Consider the following 12,819-nt stretch of genomic DNA (forward strand, 5'->3'; position numbering starts at 1 on the left):
GACCAGCCTGGGCAACCTGGTGAAATCCCATCTCTACTAGAAATATAAAAAATTAGCAGGGCATGGTGGCAGGTGCCTATAATCCTAGCTACTCGGGAGGCTGAGGCAGGAGAATTGCTTGCACCAAGGAGGCAGAGGTTGCAGTGAGCTGAGATCACGTCATTGCACTCCAGTCTAGGCAACAAGAGCAAAACTTTGTCTCAAAAAATAAAAAAAAAAATACATAAAAAAACAACAAAAAAAATGAGACACAGAAAACTGAAATATTTTAAGTTTCATTTTATTATTGCTTGTTAGTTGATTAAAGTATTTCTTCTTCCACTTAATTTTTAAAGACAGTAATTGCTACACTGAATGAAACCTTAATGAAGTTTCATTATAAGTATCTATTATCATTTTATTATTTTCTACATAGAAGCATGCAAAAAGTTTAAAATTCAGTTTCATTTGACTTAGCCTTGACTGTAATGGAGGACTCTATGAAGAGGGGACACAGTGCTTATGGGCTGGAGTCCCAGCAACTGCTTGGTGGCAGAGTCCCAGTCTTTCCCCAGTTCAAGCCGTGGGCAGATAGATGGGTACTGTCCTTCAGTTCTTCTTACCCATTCACTTGCTTGCTTTATTGCCTCAAAAGCCCAGGGAATATTCCTAGATTAAAAAAAAAAGTTTCAGATTTCAGAATATAACATGTGAAATGTAATGTGGTACTAAACCCATCAAATTATATCAGACAAAATGATTCTGCCAAAAATTAAGATATTTAATAAAAGCAGTTTTCCTTGACATCTTATGGAAGTTCTTCTACCCGTCTGACCTTGAGCTTATGCACTGCATTGTCAAGTGTCCTGTGCCCACCACTTCCTGGCTTCCACGTGCCTCCAGGCATCCCTGCTGCCTATAGCACAGCTCAGGTTCCAGCCTCTCTACAGTTGTTTATGGTTGTCCCCTTTCCACGCTTCTCAGTCTAAATCCTATCCATTCTTCACGCACAAACTCAAGTACTATTTCACAAATGAGGCTTCTGTTTCTCTCTCCTTCCCACTGTACTGACTTGATTAGGTACCTTCAGAATATCTGAGAGTCCCCCATGAAACTGGCATACATTCAGTTGTGTCACGTAAACCAGGAACAACTTGGTAGAATAAGCATATCGAGTCAAGTCTGTGTCCACTAAATGGTGTCAAATATTTGAGACTGTTGAATATTCAAGTCTATTCAACACTCAGAAAAATTCTGAGGTTGTTCATTAATATTAATTAGCTACTTCCTCATTTGTTCTGTCATCTGCTAGAACTTGTTAGTGAACAAGTGGCAACATACACCAAAGTTCTTCAGAAAATTCTATGGGGAAACTTAATATTTTGAAAATTCTCTCCCTGTTCCTGAATTTTCCCTGTGGACTGGGAAAGGGCCGTCAGTATAGCGTGGTGGTTAAGAGCTGGGTTTGAGTCCTGACTCTGCAATCACATGATATTGGCCATGTGATACTGTGTGGCTTTCATTCAACACTGGGAATCTCAGTTTCCTCAATTATGAGAATAACGAGGTCCTATGGGTTTGTGGTGGAAATTAACAAAGCTTACAAATTTAACATGCTTACTAGTCCCTAGTGCACAGTAGGCACTCAATAAATGTTCGCTGAATGTCATGATACTAAATCATGATGAACATACTAAATAAGAAGCATGCCCAAAGTGGTTAAAAGACCAATGTTTCCTAGTAAATATTCATCTACTGATAGTTACTAACTGCTGAAAACAACAAAACTGGCTTTGAATATTTTTACTGATTGGCCTCTACACTTTTTGGTTCACATTCCGCTAGCAAGAAAATCTTGTGCCTACACCCCCATATAATGTGCTCTTGCATCAACGTTACGTACATCCTGAAATAGAAAATATAGAACAAAGTTTCAAATATGCAATAAACAGGAAATAAAAAATATTTAATTTTTTTTTTTTAGATGGAGTCTCACTGTGTCGCCAGGCTGGAGTGCAGGGGCACGATCTCGGTTCACTGCAACCTCTGACTCCTTGGTTCAAGCGATTCTCCTGCCTCAGCCTCCTGTGTAGCTGGGATTACAGACACGTGCCACCACACCCAGCTAGTTTTTGTATTTTTAGTAGAGACGGGGTTTCACCATATTGGCCAGGATGGTCTCAATCTCTTAACCTCGTGATCTGTCCGCCTCAACCTCCCAAAGTGCTGGGATTACAGCTGTGAGTCACCGTGTCTGGCCTAAAATTGTTTGTCTTATGTACTCAAGTGCCAACAAACCATTTTGCTAGCACAGTAGCAGTAATGGAGTAAGAGCAATATGCTGGAATATACTTGATCAATTTTGAAAATCTTTACTTTGTGATATTACAGTTCAAAAGCAGGTTCAAAGTTTATACTTGTTTTAACAGCTATAATATTAATAATTGGCAATGATCTAAATAGAATAAATGCTTCTTTGGATGTGCCTATTAAGTCAAATACTAATTTTTTAGTCCCACCTCCTAGCTGTTCAAAGTTTTTTTTCTTTGATATTTATTTAATTAATCCTCTTGGCAAATGGCACTGGTTTATTTTAAAATAAAATACAAAAAATAGGCTAGTGCAGTGGCTCACTCCTATAATCCCAGAACTTTGAGAGGCCAATGCAGGCAGATCACTTGAGGCCAGAGTTCGAGACCAGCCTGGCCAACATGGAGAAACCTCATCTCTACCACAAATATAAAAATTAGCTGGGCATGGTGGTGCACACCTCTAATTCCAGCTACTCAGGAGGCTGAGGCACGAGAATTGCTTGAAACTGGGAGGTGGAGGTTGCAGTGAGCCGAGATCGTGCCACTGCACGCCAGCCTGGGTGACAGAACGAGATCTGGCCTCAAAAAATAAATAAATAAATAAATAAATAAAAACAACAACAACAAAAAAGAAAACTCCCAAAACAGAAAAACAAATTCTCATCTTTCTTGGCAAACTAATGAGAAGGTATTGCTTTTTAAAAAATGGAAGTATAAATTACATATAGTAAATTATGATTTTCCTTTTTTTTCAGACAGGGTCTCGCTTTGTTGCCCAGGCTGGAGTGCAGTGGCACGATCACAACTCACTGCAGCCTCAACCTCCTGGGCTCAAGCAATCCCCCCAATCTCAGCTTCCTGAGTAGTCACACACTACCACACTCGGGTAATTTTAAATTTTTTTGTGGAGACAGGGTCTTGCTATGTGGTCAAGGCTGATCTTGAACTCCTGGATGCAATCCTCCTGCCTTGGCCTCCCAAAGTGCTGGGATTACAGGTGTGAGCCACCGTGCCCAGCAATGCCTGGGTAATTACAAAAAGTTTTTTGTAGAGATGGCAGTCTCATTGGTTATCTAGGCTGGTCTTAAACTTCTGGGCTTGATCTTGGTGGGCTCAAGTGACCCTCCCGTCTCAGCCTCCTAAAGTGCCTGGATTATAGGCATGAGCCAATTTGCCTAGCCCAGAACTTCCTGAACACCTGTTTTGTGTTTGAGAACTTTTTCTTAATCATGACACTTAAAAAATAGTTATCAATATTTCTTTAATATCATAAAATATCCAGGTAGTGTTTAATTTTTCCTATCTCATTTTTTTAAATGCAGTGGGTTTTGTTTGTATCAGGACCTAAACAAGGTCTACCCTTGCTTTTGGTTGATATGTCTCTAAAGGTTTATTTACAGGTTCTGCTCCTCAACCTTTTTTTTCTATTGCCATTTATTTTTCTCTTGCCATTTATTTCCCCACATTCCAGACTTTGCTGACTGCATTTCCATGGTGTCAAGTAACATGTTCCTCTATTCTCTGATCTAATTCAAGTTTAGAAATCAAGGGGTTTTGTTTAACTTCTTTGATTTTATACCTATTAGTTTCTAACAATATTAATATCTACCTTCCAAAATAACAAATCAAAAGTATTATTAACACCATGACTACTCCCAGTGAGATTTCTTTGTAATATTTTTTAATCCTTAGGTACTATCCCACTAGAGAGATATAGTCAAATTATGTACTTCTTTTTTTTTTTTTTTGAGACGGAGTCTCACTCTGTCACCCAGGCTGGAGTGCAGTGGCACGATCTCGACTCACTGCAAGCTCCGCCTCCCAGGTTCACGCCATTCTCCTGCCTCAGCCTCCCCAGTAGCTGGGACTACAGGCGCCCGCCATCACGCCCGGCTAATTTTTTTTTTTTTTTGTATTTTTTTTAGTAGAGACAGGGTTTCACCGTGTTAGCCAAGATGGTCTCGATCTCCCAACCTCGTGATCTGCCCGCCTCGGCCTCCCAAAGTGCTGGGATTACAGGCGTGAGCCACCGCGCCCGGCCAGTACTATGTTTTAAATTCACCTTAAATTAATTCCCAGGATGGGCACAGTGGTTCATGTCTGTAATCCCAGCACTTCAGGAGGCTGAGGCGGGAGGATTGCTTGAGGTCAGGAGTTCCAGACCAGCCTGGGTAACATGGCAAAGCCCCTTCTTTACAAAAATACAAAAATTAGCAGGGCGTGGTGGTGCACACCTGTAGTCCCAGTTACTCAGGAGGCTGAGGTGGGAGGATGGCTTGAGCCCAGGAGGCGGAGGTTGCAGTGAGCTGAGATTGCACCACTGCACTCCAGCCTGGGCGATAGAGCCAGACTTTGTCTCAATAAATAAATAAATAAGTATCAATCTTATGCATTATTATGTAAAATATTTACACAGTTCCAAAGTCAAAACTGCAAAACAAAGCACACTAGGAGAAACCTAGCTTCTATCTTTGTCCCCTCTATCAAATCCCCGTAGCAATAATATTATTAGTTTGATTAGTTTTCCCCTTATCTTGCCTTTAAAAGAACATAAGCCAATTACATGTGTATGTATATGTGTATATGTGTATGCATGTGTGCATATGTGTGTGTGTGTGTGTGTATATACATATATATATATCTCTCTCTCTCTCTCAGAGGGATCCTACTCTGGTCTTGACCCTCTTGCCATGGGGTGGGGGGTCTGTAGGGACAAGAGAATATGCCCACCCCGGAGCCCATATCTTCCTTTTTAGACCCTGCAACTCCAGCATCCCTGACCACACGGCCCTGAGTCCACTTCCAGGGTCTTCCCTGGTCTGTCATCCTGAGTTTGAACAGCGTTGCCATCTCACTGGTGCTACAAGGTGGCTGGTGTGAGGGGGCACTGGCATGGGGTCTGGATGGCATTTTGATGGGTGGGGTGGGGTATTCACGTGTGCAGGCAAACCCTCTTAGGGTGCTGGGGTCAACCAAGGGCTGAATTTGAACCTGGCCTTCCAGGTGGTTATGAAGTTGTATTTGCCAAGGGAGGAGATTAGAACACATTTAATCTAATAGTTTGCTAGTTTGATTTACAACTTTTAAACACTTGTTATAAACTATAAAGTTATAAACTTTAAATACTGGTATTGTATTCTTGTCCCAGGCCCTGCCATTGTTGGGAACAGGGCTGGGCCCAACAGTCACACTGTGGGTCTTCTGGAGGCACCCAGGATCAGCACACTGCAGTGAAGAGTACCACATCCAGAGCCAGAAGCGCCGGGCTCCAGCGGGAGCTGCACTGAAACTCTTTGAGCCCATTTCCTGTGCAGCCCAAGGCACAAATACCACATCAGCCCTGCCCGCCACAGGGGACTGTGGGCAAGCTGTCGCCTGCAAACAAATTCTCTTGCTACATACTTATAAAGTAGTGTACACATGTAAGATAATTCCCTATAGCTGTTTCTAAGGTTTATTAAATAAATAGTTGAAAATATAAATAAGTTGCATAATACTATAGTTAAAGCCACCTGGAAATAGAAGGGTCATCCATTTTCATCAGTGATTTGAACACTATTCCCTCTTTTTCCAACCTGGTGCGAATAAACTGTAGTACCAGCATTGTGGCAATTATGTCCAGGAGACGTTCTCTTCCTTTTACACCTAAAAGGAAAAAAACTCTGTTAAGTAAACTCTGCATCTCAAACTGTGCCTGTTTATAAAATTCTCATTAAAGAATTACAATACGCCATCTGGCTAACACGATGAAACTCCATCTCTGCTTAAAAAAAAAAATACAAAAAATTAGCTGGGGGTGGCGGGCACCTGTAGTCCCAGCTACTCGGGAGGCTGAGGCAGGAGAATGGCGTGAACCCGGGAGGCGGAGCTTGCAGTGAGCCGCGATCGCGCCACTGCACTCCCGCCTGGGCGACAGAGTGAGACTCTGTCTCAAAAAAAAAAAAAAAAAAAAAAAAAAAAAAAAGAATTATAATACGGTTAAATCACAGTACATGAGCAGATCGTGAAACTCTAATACTCTTCAAGGTCCTTAAATGGCTTGCTGTTTAAATAAAAAATGAGGACAGTTAGACCCGTGTGCCTATGATATTATCCTGATCATTGTCAGGAAACTGAACTGTATCCAGAGCGCCCCTCACTTGCCATCTTCAATAACCAAAGAGCCATGAAGTTCACTAAAAGAAATCCAGTTTTTAGGCTCCTGTTACAAATAGCTTAGAAGAGTAAACCTAAATATTCAACAGATAAACAACAGATATGACTAATTACACTGGTGTATCAAATTATTTCTAGTGGTTAGTTCCTATAGGTATCCAAGATATTTTACTATATTATGAAATATCAAAATTGAAAAATGAACGTTTACATGTGTTGAACTCAATTAACAACCCATTTTCATTTTAAAAATCCAAGCTTCTTTTTTTTTTTTTTTTGGAGAAGACAGGGGCTCACTCTGTCATGCTGGAGTGCAGTGGGTGTGATCAGAGCTCACTGTAGCCCCCAACTCCTGGACTCAAGTGATCCTCCTACTTTGGCTTCCCAAAGTGTTGAGATTATAGGCAAGAGCCACGACACATAGCCAAAAAATGGTTTTAGGGAAGAAAAGAAAAACCCAAATCTTTGTCTTATAATTAAGAATATACAATTACTTTTTTTGAGTAAAGACAAAAGGACTTGGCATAGTATGCACATATCTGCATATACACCATTAATTTTACATCGTTGAGGTAGCCAAAACTGCTCGTAAGTGGGCTTTTATTAAATAATATAATGTTCTTAATAGAGGAAAAAGGAATTGAATACATTTTTAAAAACAAAATAACAAAACCAATCCATTGTCCACAAAAGAAAATCAATGGAGACAAAAGCAGTTTAATTTGCTGGATTCTTTTGTGGCTTATTTTTTGAGTATTATTTACAAAATGTTAGATTAATTTTTAAGCAATATTAATAATAAGCAACATACAACTCCAAGAATAATATAATAAATAATAAACTGATGAAATACCTAATGTGTATCAGCATCATTTAAAAAACAAATTCAGAAGGAGAGGGGATGATAAAAGAGAAATGAAGAAGAGGATAAAAGACAAAGTTGGGTACAGAGATATAAAAACAAATCAGAGAAAAAAGACAGCTTGAGACTCTACGTAGACGAAGAAAGGCAGAAAAGCACATGCTTACAGAAAAATAATGCAGATAATAGGGAGCAATACAGTGAAACATAGGAAAAGCCCATGGATAAGGCACATCCGTGAAATCCCATCCCCTTGCATCTGTGACTCAATTTTCTCCAGTTTTCCTCTTGTTTCTCAGGCCGCTCCTTCTCAGCGTCTTTGCTGTTTCTTGTCCAGTCTGAACACTAAACCCTGCTGTGCAGCAGGCTGGTCCTAGCACCTGCTCTGCTCAGTCCACCTTCTTTCTTTGGGTGATCTCATCCAGAGCCAGGCTTTAAATACTACTAACGTTGAGAATTTTCCCAGTCTTTTCCAATTCTGACCTCTTCCATGAGCTCCAGCCTCACATGACAATATATTTATCTTGAATTTTTATCTCACTTTGTCACCTGGGCTGGAGTGCAGTGGCACAATCACTGCTCACTGCAGCCTCAACATCCCAGGGCTCAGGTGATCCTCCCACCTCAGCCTCCTAAGTAGCTGGGACCACAGGTACACGCCACCATGCCTGGCTAATTTTTGTAGAGATGGCGTTTCACCATGTTGGCCAGGCTGGTCTCGAAATCCTGAGCTCAAATGATCTGCCCCCTTTGGCCTCCCAAAGTGCAGGCATTACTGGTGTGAGCCACCATGCCTGGCTTATCTTTGGTTTTCAACAGTTTGACTCTGGCCTATCTAAATGTGGTCATTTTTGTATTTATAGTGCTTGGAGTTCTGCTGAGTTTGTTGGATCTGGAAGGTGCTGTCTTTGATCAATTTTACAAAAATGTTAAAATATTTTTCTGTCTACCCTTTCACCTTCTGAAACCCTAGTTACACAAATGTTAAACCTTTTGATATCATTCCACAGTCTTGGCTCCTCTGTTCTTTTTTCATTCTATTTTTTTCTTTCTATATTTCAGTTTAGGTAAGTTTATTGAGTGCATTGTCAATTGAATTAAATGATTTTTTTCCTGTTCTGTCCATTCTGTTGTTAAGCTCATTCAATGACCTTTTCATTGCAGATACTATATTTTCCAGTTCTAGGATTTTAATTTGGTTTTTCTTTATAGTTTCCATCTATTTGCTGAGATTCTGCCATTTATTCACCCATTCCATCCTTTTCTGGTAAGTCAATCCTTCACTATATTTTTAATAGCAGTTTTAAAGTCTGTGTCTGCTAATTCTGACATCTGGGTCATCTGTGGGTCAGCATTTATAGCCCATTTTCCCCTTGATCACGATCATATTGTCCTGCTTCTTCGTATGTTATTAAATTTTCATTCCATACTGAACATTAAAAATGACACCTTGTAGAGACTCTCAGCTATGCTATCTTACTCTAAAGAGTGTTCAGTTTTGTTCTGGTGGGTCCTGTGTAGGCTTTGTTTTAGGCTTTATTAGGATGGGTCTATTTTGGCTTATCCCTATGTCCTGGGGTATAGTCCTTGATCATGAGATATGATCCTTATGACCCTTTTATGGTTTCAATGGAAAGATATTCATAAAGTCTCTCTAATTTGGTGCCACTTGAACTCTAAACTCTGGCCAGTACTAGGCAGCAGCTGAAATCTCTGCTTAGCTCTGTAGCTTCCCAGCTGTTGCTTTTTTCTGGATTCCTTGAGGTTGCTCCTGTATATGTAGAGTTTAGGAGACAGCCAAGGATCCGAGGGGTATCTGGATGCAGATTTCAGAGTTCCCTGCTCTGTGGTTCCCTCCTTTATAGGATTTTAATCCTTAACTTCCAGCCACTTTGGCAACCTTAAACTCCAACCCCATGTCCTCATCCCGTTAAGACTTTCTGTTTTAGTTCAAACATCCCACTGTGTCTCATGAGCTGAGAAATGCCTTTACGTGACAAGCTGGATACGTGTGGAGCCCACCTAGTTGGCTTTCTTTCTTTCAAAGATTATGTTCACTCTAGTTTCTGCCTGTTTTTGATTATTCTCCTGGCCTTCAAAGAATGGTTTTAAATATTTTATTCAAAGTTAATAACTGTTATTGGCAGGAGAGTTAGTCAGATAGAGGCTCTTCTATTATTCCAGGAATAAGCACTCACTCCTCACGTAAATTGTCATCACCCCTTTTTGGCCTAGTGCAGGTCAAACAGGCTATGCATTTGCCCACCCACCCAGCCTGGAATATGAAAACTCTGGCATTTTAGAGGTGATGGTGGGGCAGTGAGACGCTGCTGCTCTATCTATCCATGAATATTGGCTAGTTGTTTAATAATGTGTATTTTATTTTAAAAAAAAATCTCCAGGCTGAGCATGGTGGCTCATGCCTGTAATCCCAACACTTTGGGAGGCCAAGGTGGGCAGATTGCTTGAGCTCACAAGTTCGAGACCACACTGGACAACATGGCAAAACCCCATCTCTACCAAAAAATACAAAAATTAGTCAGGCATGGTGGCAGGTGCCTGTAGTCCCAGCTACTCAGGAGGCTTAGGTGGGAGGATCCCTTGAGCCTGGGAGGTAGAAGTTGCAGTCAGCCGAGATAGTACCACTGCACTCCAGCCTGGGCAATGGAGCCAGACCTTGTCTCAAAACAAACAAACAAACAAACAACAGCTCCTGTCCTAGGGCTAGCATTTGACCTTCAAACCACTTGCTGGGTCAAGGATGCTCAGGACTTCCTCATCTATCCCCTTGTTGTCATGATAGGAAACAGGTCCAGAGGTTGAACAACTGCCTCTGGCAGAGGCTGGCTAGGAGCTCATCAGAGCTCTTTTCTCCTCCTGGACATGCAGCTTAACAGTACATTTCTCAGGCCTTCGTACATGGATGGGGCTATGTGACTAGTATTCTTCCTCTTGTCTAGCAGGGGGATGATGCCAGGGTAATCTTTGTTCTTCTCTCTTACCAGGATAATTTTAAAGACATATATTGAAGATGGTGGAGCCACAGTATGGAAGGAGTCAAGGTCTCTAAATGACCACATAAGTGGAACTTTCTTCCTGACCAATACTTGACTGTGATATGGACAAAAAAGTAATCTTTGATTACCATGTTAAGCTTCTGAGATTTTTTTTACAGCACTTGGTGCTATTTATGCTAATAAATTTGCTCAGATAATACCCTAATTAGTGGTAAAAATGACTAGAAACCCATCTCCCATTTCCTTTAATGGTTAAATATAACTCCATTTGAATATAACTTTCATAATTATTACATTAATACACTAGCTTACAAAACAGTTTATAACAATTAGGAGCATGCTTATTAATGAATGAAAATAATGACTTAATAAATGGAAACATAGTGCCTTACCTAGAGATTGAATGCCTTTTTGTTTAAGAAAGCTGTGCAAACCATTTGTATTAAGATTTAATATAAGTCCCAGTTCTGGTGTAAGTTTCCAGAAGCCATCCTACAAAATTAAGGAAACAAATATAAGTTATGTTATTCACATTTTATCACATAAGAAGTTACGTAGTGGGGGAAGGAGTGGGGCAAGGGTTGAAAAATGTATGTTCAGTACTTGGGCAACAAGACAATTAGAAGCCCAAACCTCAGCACCACACGGTATGCCCATGTAATAAACCTGTACATGTACCTCTGCATCTAAAATAAAACTTTAACAAATTAAATGAAAAAAGAAGTTATGTGATAAATGTTTCCATTTATTTCAGTTAATTAAGGCATTTCTAACATTTTTATTACTGTAAAATAAAGTTCTTCATACACTAGTGACATAGTATTGTTTGGAACCTCATAAATGCTATGAACACTACATATCTGGTGGCGCTTATAAAAAGTGTGGAAAGAGGCTCATGGGTAGAGATTTTTTAATTTTTATTTTAGTAGAGACGGGGTTTCACCGTGTCAGCCAGAATGGTCTCAATCTCCTGACCTCATGATCCACCCGCCTCGGCCTCCCAAAGTGCTGGGATTACAGGCGTGAGCCACCATACCTGGCCGAGATTTTTTTAAATGGTACTTTTTTCCTTCTAGCAATGCTTCATTTCATTTTTTATTGATACATAATACTTGTATGTGTTTTGACATACGCATGATATTTTGATACATGCATAGAATGTAAATAATCAGGTCGGGGTGTTTAGGATCTCCATCAGCTTGAACATTTATCATGTCTTTGTGTCAGCAACATTTCAAATATTTTCTTCTAGCTATTTTGACATATACAATGTATTGTTAACGATAGTCACCCTACTGGGTTGCCAACTAGCAATGAGCATTGAACCGGTATTTCTCAAGCTTTTAAAGTATATGTCACGCATGATTCCCTCTTTAAAAAAACCCCACTTTATTGAAATATGATTGACATACAAAAAGTCACCAATATTTAATGTATACAACTTGATGTGTTTGGAGTTAAATATACACCTGTGAAACCATCAAACCATCACTTATCAATGCCATGAACTTAGCCACCACTCCCAGAACTTTCCTTCCACCCCTTTTGCTTTGTTTTGTTCCCTTTTGTGGAAAGAGTACTTAACATAAGATAGACCTCTTAGCAAATGCTTCAGTATACCACATCGGATTGTCAATCATAGGCCCTGTATTGTACAGTAGATCTCCAGCATGATTCCTTTGGTTTAACATAAAAATGTACCCTGATGTAGGCTGAAACATGAAAATGAGTTTTTTCTAAGCATAAAATTGTTATATTAAACATGCACTTTAAAACTACCTTCCCTGCAACCCCCATCATCTGCCTGCCCCATCACATGCACAGGAGAATGTGCTAAGCCTGAGCTTGGGGATATTAACCTCAACGGAGACAGAATCAAGACCCTAGGGAAACCAACACAGGGAGCAGAAAGCAGGGTGTGGCCCTAGGCAGGTGCACAGGTTGAAGAATCTATGGCAATACCTTGAAAAATGACCGCAGTGATAATATGTACCAACCCATAGAGAACTGGTACCAGGTGCTGTTCTTTGATATGTTTAGCCACTTCCTGTGGAGTACTATTGTTGGGAAAAAGCTGAGTGTTGGGAGGGAAACTGAGGCAGGGCTTGCGTAATGTCCTCTGGAATGTGTCTAGACTTGCTGGCTCCTTGCTTCTAGCCTTCCTAGGCTCCTGTTCCCATTATCTCAAGTAGCAGAATATGTTCCATATAAATGCTAAACCATCACAGCTGTAAATCATGTACTTAATGCAACGTGTCCTTTTGACCTCCACATTCTCACCATCTGTTTCTTTGTTGGATTACCAATAAATACCGTGGGCTCCCAGAGCTCGGGGCCTTCGCAGCCTCCACCATAGTGATGGCACGCTGGTGTCCCACCTTTCTCTCTCAAACTGTCTTTTTCTCAATCCTTTGACTCCACTGGACTTTGTCACACCCATGACCTGGTGTTGGGTCTGATCACCCCAACAACTATTATCACACCCACACTGGAG

General features: G+C 40.5%; 1 protein-coding gene across 10 annotated transcripts in view; it reads right to left on the minus strand.

Moving 5' to 3' along the window:
- Positions 1 to 264: 264 nt before the first annotated feature.
- PARP4 (poly(ADP-ribose) polymerase family member 4) overlaps positions 265 to 12,819 on the minus strand; it is a 93,013-nt gene continuing 80,458 nt past the window's right edge. For all 10 annotated transcript variants that reach the window (XR_010150383.1, XR_010150384.1, XR_010150385.1 and 7 more), the window contains 3 exons: positions 10,718 to 10,817; positions 5,804 to 5,936; positions 265 to 648 (listed from right to left, as the gene is read on the minus strand). Coding sequence is in view for 7 of the 10 variants with exons in the window: in XM_001153521.7 (XP_001153521.6) it covers positions 453 to 648; positions 5,804 to 5,936; positions 10,718 to 10,817 (429 nt within the window). In the remaining 3 variants the exon portion in view is untranslated. The remainder of the gene's footprint in view (positions 649 to 5,803; positions 5,937 to 10,717; positions 10,818 to 12,819) is intronic.

This window comes from Pan troglodytes, chromosome 14 (genome assembly GCF_028858775.2).
Source record: "Pan troglodytes isolate AG18354 chromosome 14, NHGRI_mPanTro3-v2.0_pri, whole genome shotgun sequence".
NCBI classification, from domain to species: domain Eukaryota; kingdom Metazoa; phylum Chordata; class Mammalia; order Primates; family Hominidae; genus Pan; species Pan troglodytes.